The sequence below is a fragment of the Neomonachus schauinslandi genome, chromosome 10 (assembly GCF_002201575.2).
Source record: "Neomonachus schauinslandi chromosome 10, ASM220157v2, whole genome shotgun sequence".
Taxonomy (NCBI): domain Eukaryota; kingdom Metazoa; phylum Chordata; class Mammalia; order Carnivora; family Phocidae; genus Neomonachus; species Neomonachus schauinslandi.
The window spans coordinates 34,026,550-34,043,229 of NC_058412.1; the positions used below are offsets into that span (position 1 = coordinate 34,026,550).

Consider the following 16,680-nt stretch of genomic DNA (forward strand, 5'->3'; position numbering starts at 1 on the left):
AAATAATGTTATTAAAGCCTTTTCACAGTCCCAGATGATATTTTTAAATATTTCTACATTAGTGTGAATGCTTCTTGGAGGACTGCACTTTGCCTGATAATCTGGTAAAATCCTTCATGCACGCAGCCAGCAGTTTTCTTATCTGAGAGGCATGGCTTCTAACACCAGAGCCAGGCATCATCAGACTCGTGTGTACCATGAAAAGGATTTGTGTGAACCTTATCCTCCTGCCAGATTCAGAAAATATCCAGTAACCAAATGTGTCTTTATGCCTTTGAAACTTGAATTCTTGTGAAGCTGGTAGGTCTCCATTGTGCCTAGCAAGTGATTCCCAACCTGTTTTCCAGTACACCTCCTAATCTCTGGTGATTTCAGGAGCTTCACAGTTCTCAAATTCACAGCATTTAAATTTATTTAAATGTATAAATATATTTTCCATACAGCACTATGGGGGAGATCATAGCTCCAGAGAGGTGTCATTAGACTTTCAGAAGGTAATAGAGTAATTAGAGTACTTTGTGTGAATCATTAGAAACTGCACCTAAGGGGGGCGCCTGGGTGGCTCAGTCGTTAAGCGTCTGCCTTCGGCTCAGGTCATGATCCCAGGGTCCTGGGATCGAGTCCCACATCGGGCTCCCTGCTCGGCAGGAAGCCTGCTTCTCGCTCTCCCACTCCCCCTGCTTGTGTTCCTGCTCTCGCTCTCTCTCTCTCTCTCTCTCTCTGTCAAATAAATAAATAAATAAATCTTTAAAAAAAAAAAAAGAAAGAAAGAAACTGCACCTAAGGTACTTTGAATTTTTTAATTAAAAAAATGTGTGCAGAAAGCTAGTGATTCAAAAAGTACAATAGAAATTAAATATGCTTTACAACAGACTATAGGAGATAAAAGTGCTTTTGAGTCTCATTGTGCCACCATTAAGACCTGTGCGTGATTTAGCTTAGAAATCATCAAGTGCTTACACAGGCAACAAAGTACAGCATTTAGTAGTTTTTTGTCTTAATTCCCACAGTGTTAGTAGAAACTAGAGCAGAATAAGATCTTGTCTCCTGTTTCAGGAATGTTTTAATGAGTCAGGTGGTCATATTGGATCCAGCTGTTCTGAAGGAGTACATGTTGGGTGACTTTTCCCCAGAAATATTCTTTGGAGATAAGAGTTTTCCTAGGAGACCTCCACATGCCCATGTATCTGCACCATCTTCCCCAGCCTCTGGGGTGTACCATGGATGCTAAGAAGCAGCCCAGGAAAACTGTACTCTCTGTGACCAACCTAGAACCCTTTACTTCATTCTCAAAAACTTAAGTTCTTCTAAAGGGGACACCAGTGACTTGGAAGAAGACCCGAGGGAAGGTGATCTGTGAAGTGTCCTTTAAGGCACAAGTCTACAAGACTCCTCTTTCTTGGAAGTCTGACACAGGTAATAGGTGCTTGTTGCTGCTGTCTAGGTGGAGAGGCCAGCAGGATACTCCCGAGTTCCAAGTGCTTAATGTTTCCACTGTGGTGAGATCTCTTTCATTCCAGAGTTAATTGTTTTGTTTTGTTAAGATTTTATTTATTTATTTTAGAGCTAGAACGCGAGAGCCATGGGGGAGGAACAGACCACCCTGAGCGCAGAGCCCGACACAGGGCTCGATCCCACGACTGAGATCATGACCTGGGCCAAAATCAAGAGTTGGACGCTTGACCGACTGAGCCACCCAGGCGCCCCCATTCCAGAGTTCTACTAGAACTCTTCATGTATCACGTGGCATCTTTGCATACCTGTATCTTCGGTTCCCAACAAGATTGGGTGAAAAAGAACTAAAGACCTGCCCTGGTCCGTTCTAGAGGCTGTGATGCACCACTGTATACATTAGTAATTCCAGATGAATGGCTATACTCAGAAAACCTGTTGGCTACTAAACTGTTTATTATTCAAAACGCTAAATGCTTTCTAATAATCGATCTGTTATTCCCTAGGGACATTCCAGCTATATTACACACCTTGACTGGTCCCCAGACAACAAGTATATAATGTCTAACTCAGGAGACTATGAGATATTGTACTGTAAGTATGAATGATCACATCCAGCTGAGAAGTGTCTGCCAGGGGCGCAAGTGAACAGGCTGTGCAGAATTTGAATTGTGTAGAGTGCATGCTGGCTCTCTGACTTGACAAAACATATGTTACCCTGAGCTAAGGAATGAGAATCTCAAATGTGGTTCACTCTCCAAGAAAGTAAGGAATTAACTTATTATATATGTAGACATGTAGTCCTAAGAAATTACTTAGGGAGATTGCTGCTTTAATACTGCTTTGTATTTAACTTTTCCTGGAGAGAGGAAAGAGTTAATGCATGGGCATTTATGCTTTTTTAAAGAAAAACAATTTCAGTGGGGAACAATTTTGTAGTTTTATAAACCCTGTTAAAGGCAACACTGTTTTTTCCTTTTTAAATGTATCTTAACATTTTTCAGTGTATGGATTATAAATATAAATAAACGTGGCTAGTTTGAATCAAGATACACTTTCAAATACATTTATACACAGGCACTATGGTTATACTTCCTGTTTCTAAATTTAAAGGGGACATTCCAAATGGCTGCAAACTAATCAGGAATCGATCAGATTGTAAGGACACCGATTGGACAACATATACCTGTGTGCTAGGCTTTCAAGTCTTTGGTAAGAACATGACACCTGTTGGGAAAAGATGGCTTGTGGGGTTCTTATATATGACAATTACTTGCTTAAATTTCTAAATGAAAAAGAGTCTGCGTGTGTTCTTCAGTGTTATCACTATTAATGCCAGATTCAGAGAAATGAAGTGTGTTAGGATCAGACCAGTATGAAGTTCTCTGCAGAATCCAGCAGACTTTTGTTCCTCAGTAAATATGAAAGACACTTGAAATAATAGCACAGATCACCTTCCTATTTTTTTTCCTCCAAGTGAAAACTGAAATATTTTAATTTGTAAAGGCATTTTTAAAATAGCTTCATTGAGCATACTACATAATTCACCTACTTAAAGAGTACAGTACAGTGGTTTTAGAACTGTAGTGTGGCCATCACCACTGTCTAATTTGAGAACATTTTCATCACCCTAATAAGAAACCTTCTACCCATTAGCAGTCGCTCCCCACCCTCCCTCCCTCTGCACCCACCAGCCACTAATCTACTTTCTTTCTCTAATAACTCAGTCTGGACTTTCATGTAGAATGTTTTCAAGATCATCCACATTGTAGTGTGTATCAGCATTTTGTTTTATGGCTGAGTAATAGCTCTTTGTATGCATATACCACATTTTGTTTATCCATTATCAGTTGACAGACACTTGGGTTGTTTCCACTTTTCAGCTAGTATAAATAATGCTGCTGTGAACAAGCGTATGCAGGTCTTTGTGTAGACATGTTTTCATTTCCCTTGAAATATACCTAGGAGTGGAATTCCAGAGTCCAATGGTAACCTTGTGTTTAACCTTTTGAAGAACTGCCAGAATGTTTTCCAAAGTGGCTGCACCATTTATATTCCCGCCAGTGACATACGAGGGGTTCCATTTCCCCACATCCTTGTCAGCAGTTCTTACTCTCTTGAATGTGAATGTCCAGGTGTCCCAGCACCATTTGTTGAAATATAAAGGCATTTTTAGTAGACATTATTTAAAGATAAAATTTGGAAATCATTCCTAATCTGATGTTTTAGATATTTCTTGAAATCTTTTCTGTGACAGTTTTGTAAGCCTTTTCCCAATCTGGGGGTATCCTTCTGAAAAAGTTACAAGACAAATAGAAAGTTAAGATAATAAAGCCTTGTCTGCAAAGAACTAAAAAGAGATGTTCTACTCAGTAATTAGAATACTGGATAGGAGGGGGACATCAATCCCTCAAGCAATGTCCAGAATATGAGTACTTTCCCTTTAACAACATCTCTGCCTTCTGATGGGCGGGGGTTCTCTCCTCCAGCCTGTTTGCAGATCAGAACAGTTCTTTATGCCGTGTACGTTAGAAAAATAATCCATTCTAGGTCCCTGTGCTAAACACAACTTCTGTAGAGATGGAGGAGAGTACTGGGCTAGCAAGAAATTAAAAACAAAAGAACTCTGACTCGTCCAAACACGATTTCATTATTCTGGGTGAAACTGAAACAGTAGCCAATAGCTGGTAATATTTATTTAAGAGATGTCAGTTAAGAAGTGTTTTGACTTGTTTTAGCGAATTTACCAAAAATTTCTTTGTTCTCAGAGGCCAGCGTCTCAGCCCTTCTGTATTCCATAATTTCCATCTAGTCTTAATAGGGTTTTGTGCTAATTATGTTGAACATGATCACCAGTGCTTCATAATGATTCAGAATAATTAAATTTGTTATGTCTCTGGAAATAAATAATAGTTCTGTGAAAATTCTATGGGATAGCATGGTAGACTAGTGGATGGCCTATGCATTTCCATTAAGATAAAGAATCTTGGAGGTTTTCTTTTAAGTGCCTGCTTGAAGAGAACAGCAAGGAAAGAGTGTGTACATTTTACACAGCTTCCCCAGAGTCTGCTTTGAAGAACTAGAGCTGTAGCTTGGTTTTTCTGCACCTTGCTATACAAGTAACAGAATTTCCCCTCCAACTAGAAACTTTAAAAAGGAAGAGCTTATTTGCGGAGGTGAATTAAGCTAAAACTATTTGTTAGCACCACCTGCTGGTTACTAGTGAGTACTTTTGTTTCTTTAATTTTCCATCCTGAGGCTATTTTCACTGAATTTTATTAGATTTTGGGTAAAACTTCATCCTTTGAATAAAGTGTTGAGCCACTAAGAAATCTGAACACAGATTAAAGTGAATTAAGATTCTAAAATTAAATAAACCCATGTGGCATCACAGTTATCTTTTAGACTAATTTTTCTACACCCCTGTGTTCCCATATCAAAGGTGTCTGGCCAGAAGGATCCGACGGGACTGATATCAATGCACTGGTGCGATCCCACAACAGGAAGGTGATCGCTGTTGCTGATGATTTCTGCAAAGTTCATTTGTTTCAGTATCCCTGCTCCAAAGCAAAGGTAAGATCAATTTAATAAAAACTAGTGGTGTAGGGCCTTTTGTCTGGGAATATTTTTGTGTCGATGATGAGAAGAGATGTGTAAGAGTTACTCCTCACTGCCTGTGATGCCGTGGGGCCCGGGGGAGGGGGGCAGGGGGCAGCGCCCCCATAAGCGTCCAGGCCAGCGCTCCTTGTTTACTCCTTTGCCATTAAGGTCAAGAAGACCGTTACAGAAGACAGTTGTTTTATTCATTTTTGTTGATCAGTAATTTTTTAGCAGGTATTTTAATGTCTCCTAAACCTACTAAAACATTTTGTTATACATACGATCAACATTATAAAGCTCCTAGAGTTCCTAGTCCTGCCTGCCTAAATTCTCCCCTAGCCGTCTCAGCAGAATAGTTACTAAGCTCTGACAAGTGTACTAAACTGACATCCGGAAGAGATTATTTATGATGTTATTTTTTGAAATATATGATCTGACTGTATGGATGTATATCCAGTTACTCTGTTTTGTTTCTCCCATAGAAATAGGTATCAAAAGGAAATTACTGCTAGCTCCATTCCTCAGATTTGCTGACTCTGTGACTTGAATTACCTCCCTCAGCTAGTCGCTTCCATTGCTGTAAGCAGGCATGTAAATGTGAAGAATGAGCTTAATTTTCCTGTCTGATCTGTTTCTTCCAGGCTCCCAGTCACAAGTATAGTGCCCACAGCAGCCATGTCACCAATGTCAGTTTTACTCATAATGACAGTCACCTGATTTCAACTGGTGGAAAAGACATGAGCATCATTCAGTGGAAACTTGTAGAAAAGTTATCTTTGCCTCAAAATGAGATTGTAGCCGATGGTACTCTAACCAAAGCCCCCATCTCTTCCATCGAAAGTGTCATGCAGTCTGACACTCCCACACCACCTCCTTCCCAGCCCTTAAATGAGACAGCTGAAGAAGAAAATAGAATAAGCAGTTCTCCCACACTTCTGGAGAACAGCCTGGAACAGACTGTGGAGCCCAGTGAGGACCACATCGAGGAGCAGAGTGAAGGGGGCAGTGAAGACCTCGGTGAGCCTATGTATGAGGAGCCATCCACTCAGAGTGAAGCCATTCTTGCCGAGGACCAGCAAGACCCCTCGCTCCTGTCTTAACAGCAGGACTTCAGTGCGACTCTCTCCTCCTTCAACTGCGTGTGATCTTGTGATAGAGTTCAGGTAACAGGCTGGGGAGTGGTGGAGATCACTCTTGATGGAGATCTGGGTTTCCACACGGGGATCTGTTTTCAGTAGTCTTACCTGCAGTCTCTCAAGTGCGGCAGACCTAAAGGTTCAGTTGGGTGTGTGTTGAAAATTAACCAAACTTTTAATAGCAGGAAAGACTGAAACATTGTCTCAGAAATTACCTTGTATGTAGGTGGTATGATGTCAATACTGGAAACAAAGACAGCAGTTGTATGGATTTAAAATAAACCCCTTGTTATCTGAACAAGCTTTCTTCAGGAATAACCCAGAGGCATCACAAACACTGTTACTCATCTACTGGCTCAGACTGCCTTTTTTCCCCCCCTGAAGCAGAAAAATCAGAAGAAAAAAACAACCAAAAAAGAAAAAATGCACTCTGAGATATCCTCCCACCCCAAATGTCTGGTGGAAATTTTTTAGTGAAAAACTTGAGTATTGCCACCTGCAGTGGGGTTGCCTTGAGTCCCAACGCCGTTTCCTTACATGAGCGCTAGATGGGCAGACGTGCTTGCTAGTCTGCCCTCTGGTGCTGCCTTTTCTAAGTCGTCGTGAGGAACAGTCCCTTCATTTCTTGTGTGCAGATCTATTTTATCTTAGAACTAAGAAAGCAGTGGTTTGTTAAAGAGCTTTTAATGTATATTAAACCATTAATACTCAGAAATAATGGATTCCTCCAAGGATTCCTTTACTGGCCAGACCATTTTTCAATGTTTGGCATTCAAGTGAATGGAAGAAGAAAAACCGCATGCCTATAAAACTAAACTGCAAGAATTACTTGGCTAATTTTAGCTTAGCCTTCCTCATAATTTGTTCCTTTGATAATAGGAGAAATATAAATACAGTAAGTTTGAATTGGTGCTTGAAATTCATTGGTTTAGTTATAATTTTTATATAGATTATATTGAGGGGTAAGACTGAAAATTACAAATTCTTTTTTATAGAAGTATGAATAACAGTCACAGTAATTTTTTATAAATTGCATACTTAACAGACTTCCTATATATGGTAATTTTTCTCTGGTAGAGTTGCTGTAAGCCTTGCAGTTCTGATGTGGCTGTCCTCTGCTATTTTGGGCAATGCATGTGTTATGCATTGGATAGTTTTGTTTTGTTTTTTTGTCAGATGACTGTTTTTCTTAAGTACATGTTTCTACTATAGTTACTGACAAATATGCATTTCCTATATATTTGTTTATACATTGATTATAAAAAAACTGTTTTGATTTATTTTTTAACTTGCTGAATTTTTTGTTAGATCATGTTTAGAAACTTTAAATGAGTTCATAAGTCTTAAGTATAAGTATGCAAGTGTTTACGTGATTGTGCCATTCCAAAGTGCATCAGAACTGTCATTCCCTTCTAGTATCTTCTCAGGAGTAATACAAATCAGGTATCTCATCATCATTTGGTAATTAATATACAAACTGCAGTGAACTCCTAAGGACACTCACATTTACATTCACATGCTGTATGTAAGGGTGCGGGTATGTGTGAAGGGGTGAGTGTAGACACTCTGTGTGTATCTATATAGGAAGATATACGCCACATTGAAAATACTCAGTGTCTATCTCTATGTGTATAGGTATATGTCCATGTATATCTCTTTCCTTTTGTTTACAGTTGTTCAAAAAAAAACCTCAAAGTAGTTCTCTTCAAAAGAAGAGAGATAGATTCCAAGCAATCCCATCTTTCTTCAGTATGTTCTATACATAATTATCAGAGCATCAATAAATAGCAGGCATATATACTTGCCTTATAGCAGTGTAATTAAATCATCAGGTCAGCATGTGCTGAGATGAACAAGTAGTTCTAGAAGAAAAAGCATTTCTTTAAGTACCTGGGCGATACAGCTCTCCATGATAAGCAGGGAGTTTATTTGGGGACACCAGTCACCTTTGGGGTTGCTGTGTACAATGAGATTTATAATCGTGATACTCTTGGGTGGTAGTTTCAAAAGACACTACTAATGCGCAGAAAGCAGTCCAGCTCTCTCTTGCTGGCAACTACTGTTTAATGGTCAATTAAATCTGTGATAATGGTTGCAAGTGGGTGGGATTATGAAATTGTAGATGTTTTTAGAAAAACTTGTGAATGAAAGTGAATCCAAGTGTTTCATGTGAAGATGTTGAGCCATTTCTATCATGCATTCCTGTCTCATGGCAGAAAATTTTGAAGATTATAAAATAAAACGATCAAAATGTTTCAGGCGTCTTGACTCTCATTTCCGTAACTGTCCAGTTATCAGAAGACACGGCCGTTACCGGCTGACCGCTGCCGGGGATACCCCCGTTCTGGTCTGATGTATGCTTCCGCTTACTAGGGGAATAGCTTCGTTTTAATTTATTCCATGTCCACACTTTGTCTAATGTTTAACAGTGGATCATCCTGGCGATCCTGGTTACTTGCCTGCCAGCCTCCTGTCACTGCCTCCCGCGTCCGCCTCAGTGAAGTCCTGGCCCTGGGCAGGACCCTGCACCCCCGGCTTCCTCCTCCTCTCCCGTGGTGCCTAGGGACACATCCTCTGTGCCACAACCATCAGTTGGCCGCTACAAATTTTTCTTTCTGAAAAATCAGGTTGGGAGCGTTCCATACATTGCTTAGTTTCAAAAGCATGGAAATGCGGTTTTCATCGTTCCCTTATTCATCCTTGGTGACTATGAATCTATGTTCCCAGCCACTCCTATCCACTCACCCCAGAGAGGCTGCCCTGGGGCAGGAATTACTCTCCTACCAATTTGGAGACAAAATGGCTTGACAGGCATCAGAACAAACCCCCTGAACAATGTGATTTTTCCTCTCAATAAAAAGAGATCCATAAAGAGGAAATGATGAAATCGATTTTAAACATACCGGCCTGTTGGTATAACTTCTAGAAGGAACTGGGTTTCCAGCTTAAAGCTGGAACTGAGATGAAGTTGAGCGAGTTTAAGAACATGTTTTTAGGACAAAGATGACCAGGCTTGATGAGCAGTTAGATAGGACCTGGGTCAAGAGAAGCACCAGTGTGGCCAGCACGCCTCCAGCAGCCCGGGCCTTCATGTGCTGGTGGAGTGTTACCAGTAGGCAAGGAGATGGGGAGATTTAGCAAGTGATCCATGTTCCTTTTACTTGGGTAATGGCCATGCCTGGATGTCATGCTTCGTAACCGTGCTTCTGCCACTCCCACAAGGAGAAAGACTTGAGTGCGCACAGGGGAGAAAGGGGGAGAGAGGGTCTCGAGCAGGCTTCACGCCCAGCGCAGCACCCAACACGGGGCTCGATCTCAGGACCCTGAGATCATGCCTGAGCCGAAATCAAGAGCTGGGACGCTTAACCGACTGAGCCACCCAGGTGCCCTGAGAAACACATGCTTTAGAAACAGGGAGGAGAGAGGAAAAAATGAGGGTAAATACAGAGAATCTGGAAACAAGAGGGCCTGTGTCCATCTCCATCTTCACTCCGGGGGGCGAGGGGGCGGCGCACGGGAAGACTTCCCACGGTGATGCCGCACATCTGTCCCCAGCACGGAAGCCAGGCCTTGCTGGAGAAGCCTGCTCTGCCTGGGCCCCAGGACTGCAGTCCTCAAGGGCCACAGAAAGGTCTCCAGGCCTCTTTACCATAAAACAGATGTAACCCTTAGTAAAGAGGCGGCTTTTGCTCTCCTCCCAGGGTCTCAGACCTCAGATCACGTTAAATGTTCTGCGCTAATTGGTTCACCTTTTCCAAAGAAAACCTGAATTTCTACTCGACACTCATCAAGTCCCTACAGTAATCCTTAATGCTCTAATATAAAGAAGGCAAAGGAATAAAGAGAAATAATCCCAAACAGGGAAAAAAAAAATTCACGGACTCTCCTGGAAATGTCAGCCTGTTTGATTTCTGTGTCCATGAGTGACATCCTCAGGAGACCATGGCTTCCTGAACTGAATACGTTTCTGTTGGGTTTTGTTTTCTGTTTGGGCCAGTCCAGAAATCTGGCAGAGAAACTTACTGGTACCCCTTCTGTACCCGGACAAAAACCTGAAGAGGTGGGTGGAAACGAGTGCCCAGTGGCTACAGTAGGGCCCCCCGCATGTCTAACTGCTGTCCAACAGGAAGAGCTAACGGTTCGTGTAACCCAGGCGTTCCGTGTGCTAACTCGTTCGGTTCTTCCAGCAATCCTAAATCTGATTCCCTCCATTTTACGCATAAGGCAACTTGAGGAACAGAGAAGTCGGGTCACACTACTAGCAAGTGGCTGAGCCAAGACGAAGCCAGCGCCTCCTGCCCCCCCGGCCCCGCGCCCCGCTGCTCGCACACCACAGAGGACTCAGTCGTTCCTACTACAAAGAATGAACTAGGTTAAACGAGTTGCAAGCACCGAAGAGCAGCGTAAGGAAAAGCTACAAAGCAATTCGACTTGGAGAAGGCAGCATTGAGCTCTGAACAGAGGCACCAAGTTAAAGTGACCCTCCTCATGCACAAGCCCCTCTCCTGCCACCCCCATAACCAGAGCGCAGGGCCGAGAAGCTTCCAGGCCCTTACACCATCCTGTGGCACCTGCTGCCAACAACTACCTGCTCTTCCTGCCTTCTTTAGCCACAGTCAGGCGCACAGGTCCTCAGTCCCTCATGTTCAGTTTAAACCTCTTTGTGTGGAGACGCTGCTCCCTTGTTTTCCGACCTTTGGGCAATTTCCATTTCGTTTGAAGCGTAGCAGCTTCTTTCTGTCATTAGCCAAGTGCATTCCCCACTTTGTCCTCATTCCCCATCCCACACTTCTCACCGCAAGCCTGGAGTCTCTGCCAGCCCCACGCTCAGCCAGAGGGCTTTGATCTTGCACCTCCTCTCCCTCAACTATGTAAACATGTGGTCCTGAAAATAGATTTCCTTGGGAGCCACCCATCGACAGAGATGAACACACATAATTACGGGGCTGATGGCTAAACATCTCAGTGGGATTACACAAAATCGGCTCCAGAGGCAGGTTTCAACTCTTGGCGGAGTTTACTTTCACCAGATCTCAGCAAAGGCACAGAAAACGGGGGGGGGGGGGTGCAGAAGAAATGGCCTCAGGTAGGAAAAGCAACTTTTTCAGTAAAAAGCAAAGCCTTCATAACCTGGCCATCCTGTTTCATTTTTTTTTTTTAAAGATTTTATTTATTTGAGAGAGAGAGTGAGAGAGAGAAAGAGCACAAGAGGGGGGAGCGGGAGAGGGAGAAGCAGACTCCCTGCTGAGCAGGTAGCCCCATGCGGGACTCGATCCCGGGACTCCAGGATCATGACTTGAGCCGAAGGCAGTCGCTTAACCAGCTGAGCCACCCAGGCGCCCAACCATCCTGTTTCATTCTTGATGTTCATGTAGCCACCCAGAGTGCATCCTGGGAAAAGGCTTTGCAGCCTGCCTCTGCACAGCGATGCCCGCTTAGCGCCCACTCGGGGCTCACTTGGAAACCTGGTTGGAAGCGGGGAAACCAGAAGCCCGCATTCTCTTACCGTGTCAACTGCAGAACACTGGTTCCGTTAACAGAACTGTAAGCTGGGCGTCTGGAGAAGGCAGGTCCTCTTCTTTCTATAGACTCCAGTCTCTCTACAACTATGTATTGGGCTGCTAGCACCTTCCACGCGGTAGCCACTTTGACTCCTGGGGCGCGTGTATGGGACTGGGTCAAAAAGAGTCGTCCACACAGCAGGTAGATGTTACCAGGCTGCCTCGGGCGGGCAGCTGTGCCGGGCTCGGTGGGGAATCCCACGACGAGACAGACACAGCCCTGCCCTCAATGGTGCATGTGACCGAGGAAGGTTGTAAAGACAGGCCTTCTATAGCTTAGAACTGGTATGTGGCAAAATCAGGTCCCCCCCAGAATTAGAGAACGAACTGCATGCTATTAGTAGTATATGATTTGAAATGTGAAAAGTAAATATCCTTGGGGCGCCTGGGTGGCTCAGTCGTTAAGCGTCTGCCTTCGGCTCAGGTCATGATCCCGGGGTCCTGGGATCGAGTCCCACATCGGGCTCCCTGCTCGGCGGGAGGCCTGCTTCTCCCTCTCCCACTCCCCTTACTTGTGTTCCCTCTCTCGCTGTGTCTCTCTGTCAAATAAATAAATAAAATCTTTTAAAAAAAAGAAAGAAAAGTAAATATCCTTACTAAGGAATCTTGGATTGGTCATCTATGGAAACCACCCATCCATTGCTTAAATTCTCTAACATCCGAAAGGTTAAATTGTGATATTTAATAAATAATGATGCAGAACCCCTACAACAGAACACTGAATAAAAAAGAACTATTGACATGTGAAAATTCAGATGGAGCATAAGGGCATTCATTATACATGGTGAAAAAAGAGCCAATCTTGAATGCTTACTATATTCCCATTTATATAACATTCTTGAAATGACCAAACATAGAGAACGGATTAGCGACTGCCAGGGCACAGGGACAGAAGCGGGGAGGTATCACCCCGCAGGGTGGCCCTGCAGGGCTAAACAGTCTGCAGGCTTATCGGTGGTGACGGTGATCACACAAATCCATACATGGGATTCTAATGCATGGAATGACACACTCGCACGAACGTGAGCACATACAATACTGGTGCAGACTGCACAAGGTCTGCAGTGTGGATCCCTGCCGCGTGGTGGGCCTACATTATCTCAGGCCTCACCATTGGGTGAAACTGAGGGAAGGGCTCACAGGACTCTCTACTTTGCTTGAAACCTCCTGTGAGTCTACCTATTTCAAAATACAAAGCTTTAAAATAATGGTGTAGGAACTTGACCTTCCCTTTATGCTTTTGAAGGGAACGTGGAAGAGGAAATGGGCCTTAATACAACCATCTTTTTTCATAAAAGTTCTGACCTCGTGCACTTGAGGTCCTCCACCTACAGGTCAAGTAGAACCCTGCCGCTCATCAAAGAGCGCTCTCCACAGCCGCGCGGCCGCCCCCTGCTCCCGAGGTCTGCGGGAGAATTCCCAGCTGCGGGGTGGGCGTGAAGGGGCCCCAGGGACCCCAGGGACCCCAGGCGCGGTGGAGGCAGTGGCCGGAGGCGCGGCTGTAACGCTCAGCATCTGCGACAGCAGGGGCGAGAGCCAACCTGGGAGCGCCGAGGCTTCACCCGCTGGCGCGCCCCTCCGAGGACACGCACGGCGACGAATGGCCCTCGGGGGTCCTCCCCCTTTGCTGGGCCATTCTGCACCCCCTGCCTCCTCCTCGTTTCTGGCTGCCTTCGCTTCTGATTTGGAAACTGCCCTTCTTGGAAACCCTCTCCGGACGCCGCCCGCCGCTGCCTGCCCTCAGGCGCTTGGGCTGAAACCTCCCCTACGGAGAACGAATAAAATGACAAGAGACAGAATAATTCCACTCCGAGGTCGGGCCCTGCAGCGCAACGGAGATTAGGTCATCAGACTTTCTCCCTGGAGAGTGACAGGCCCCGGCTTCCTCGGCGAAATCCGTTCGCACGCGGCCTACCGTTTGCTGCCCACGAACACCTCACCGCCAGAACCGTCAGCGAGCATGTCTGCCAGGCCCGGACATTTCCATTTAGAAGATGAATTCATTCTGAGCTGGGCCAAGAGCCCCCCTCTCCCCTGGAAGAGTAGGTTAAGACTCCGCCCTCACGGGGCCCTGGAGCACCAGGAAGGTGCAGTCCCGTTGCCAGGGCACAGCGGCTCCGCCCTTCCTTGGGGGCAGGGGAGGAGTGTGGAAAAGGAAAAAACGAAGCTGGGCCAAGAAAGCCATTCTTCATCGCGGGCTCAGGTAAGCGTAGGTTCTCTGCGTGCTGCCGCAGGGCACCCCGGTGAGCCCCGGCGCTGCCCCTACCTGCGCGGGGAAGCCCCGCGCTGCCGGAGCCCGAGAGAGAGAGAGAGAGAGCGAGAGAGCGAGCTAGAGAGCGAGAGAGCGCAGCCGTGCTAGCGCCGGGCGCTGGAGCCGGCCTCACGATAAACAGTGTTTGCCCCGGAGGGCGCGAGCAGCACGGCAGCTTGGCGGGAAAGCCAGGGAACCCGCAGGGGGCTCTGCTAATAAAGCCGCCGTGGAGGGCCACCGCGGCTCAAGTGGTTTCTACGGGAAACCCGCACAGTAAACTGAAGAAAGTTCTTTTAAATTAAATTGCAGTAAGGAATCACCTTTTCTAATGAAGCATTATCAAATTTAAACACAGGGCCTTGCGGGGAGGGCGGTCAGGCAAGCGCAGGCGCGGCCGGCTGCCCCGCGGAGGCACGGACGAAGCACGGGACCGCTCTCGGGTACGCGGGGCCCCTGCGCGTCTGCACTCCTCCCGGTTCCGAGTCCGTGTCGGGGTCCGCTCGCAGCCGCTCGCTGCACAGCACAGGTGAGCACAGGAGCACCGACGGGGCAGCCTTCACCCTGTGGGGCCAGTGGCCGTCATTCCTCCTGGACTGTCCGTCCTCGGCTGACGCCACCGGCGCCGGGCTTCCCGCTTCCCTCCGACCTCCCTCCCGCCTGCTTCCATCTTCCTTCCGCAGGGTGGCAGAACACGCCACCCAGACCCAGGCCACCCGGGTCTGGTGGCGATCGGGAGCTGGAGGCCCTGAGAGCCAGCAGATGCAGGGAGAGGCCTTCTCGGAAGCCCCGTCTGCCTAAAACCGCCGCTCAAGGAACACAGCCCCCCCCCCCCCCCGCCCCCGGAGCGTCTTCAGCCAGGGGGGCCCGGGTCTCATCAGGAGAGGAGACTAGAAATGGACGCCACACCCTGACAAACCTCAGAGCAAACTGTCATACCTCCCATCTGTTCTTCTAGGGCCCCCTCATCTTCCCTGATAGTCATTTACTCTCCCCTAAAAGGCTTTCGTTCCTCTCCCCTTCCCCCACCGAGACGGACCGAAGCCTGAACTCCAGGCTACCCCGGGGAGTGACTCGTCGCCCCCTCGGCGTCCCCCGGGCACACATGAGGTAAACATGTTGTTCAACTTCGGTTTTTCTCGTGTTCATCTCTTTTATTTCAGGGGTCTCAGCCAAGAAGTCAGAAGAATGGAAAAAAATTATTTTTCCTCCCCTCTACATCCATCTTCCTTTTTTTTTTTGAAAGCTTGGTTAGGTGGGGTGCAGCAGGTTAAGCTCCTGATTTCGGCTCAGGTCATGATCTTAGGGTCATGCAATCGAGCCCCAAGTTGGGCTCCACGCTGGGCATGGAGTCTGCTTAAGATTCTCCCTCTCCCTCTGCCCCTGCCCGCCTCCCCCCTCGCGCTAGCACATGCGCACACACACTCTCTCTCTAGGAAAAAAAAAAGATTATTGTTTAGGTCTAACTTACAGTACAGAACACAAACCTTAGTATACCTGTACCCACGCACACGGACGTATAACGCACCCAGATAAAGACCTGGAACATTCCCAACACTCAGGAGTCAGCCTTGTGACCCTTCCTCCTGTCAGTACCCCGACAAGGGTAACCTCTGCTCTGACCCCTGTCACCATGGATTAGTTTTGCCTTGTTTTAACTTTTACACACATGGAATGATATCCTGTGTTCTGTTGTGTCTGGCTTCTTCCATAGAACACTGTGTTCCCCCTGCTCTTCTGCCCTATGAGCCATCCCAGGCTCCTTCCCTCCCACCCACTCTGGAAATAGGCGTGTTTCCCCCATTCTGTCTCCTCACTTACTTACACCCCCTAGCAGTGGGGCAGACACCATGCTTTCCAATGCCCCCTGAATCCTGCTCACTCTCCAGTTTATACCTCCAGATCCAACTGCCTACCAGAATTCTTCGCCTACAGGCCTCACCAACAATCCATTTTTCCCCAACAAAACATGCTCTGCTCTGCTTACCCCCAGTCTTGTACCTTCACTCACCCAGAAGCCAAGCTGAGTCATCACTGGAATGAACACACACACACACACACAAGCTGAGTCATCATTGGAACGAACACACACACACACACACACACTCTCTCTCTCTCTCTCTCTTCATGACCTGGCCTGAGCCTCCCTCTTTCCTCATGAGTCCTGCCATTCCTCTCCCCACCTCCTCAAGCACATCCAGGATGCTCTCACCCATCAGCACACGTTCTTCCCTCAGGCCAAATGTCCTTCCCCACCACGTTCTGCTGGAAAGCATCTAGCTGTGCACTATGAATTTAAACAGTGCTCCCTCCCCTCGCCCTCCTGGGCCCTGGTTCTGCGTCTAGACGGTTCTGTTGCACTTTGGTTAAGCTCATCATTCTGTGAGCTCTGGAGACCAGAGACAAGGTCACCGCTTTCTGGTCCCTATCGTCCGACACAGCATCTGGCACAGAGCGATTAGAGAAGGGACAGAATGTGCTGAGGGTTAATGACAGTGAAGACGGGGCAAGTCCCCAGTCTGACAGGGAACCTGCCTATCCTCAGATAACCCCACATCTGCTCACAGAAAAGCCTTGTGGGAAAGGACAACAGGACACCTGATGGGTCATAGGGTTAAGAACATAAAACTTAGGGACACCTGGGTGGCTCAGTCGTTAAGTGTCTGCCTTCAGCTCAGGTCAT

General features: G+C 46.5%; 1 protein-coding gene across 1 annotated transcript in view; it reads left to right on the plus strand.

The window, feature by feature from the left end:
• Positions 1-8,437, plus strand: part of EML4 (EMAP like 4) — a 147,911-nt gene extending 139,474 nt beyond the window's left edge. Inside the window, exons 21-24 of the mRNA XM_021697806.2 lie at positions 1,959-2,046; positions 2,566-2,664; positions 4,895-5,025; positions 5,694-8,437. Of these exons, the coding sequence (XP_021553481.1) occupies positions 1,959-2,046; positions 2,566-2,664; positions 4,895-5,025; positions 5,694-6,152 (777 nt within the window). The 3' untranslated portion in view covers positions 6,153-8,437. The remainder of the gene's footprint in view (positions 1-1,958; positions 2,047-2,565; positions 2,665-4,894; positions 5,026-5,693) is intronic.
• Positions 8,438-16,680: the final 8,243 nt, after the last annotated feature.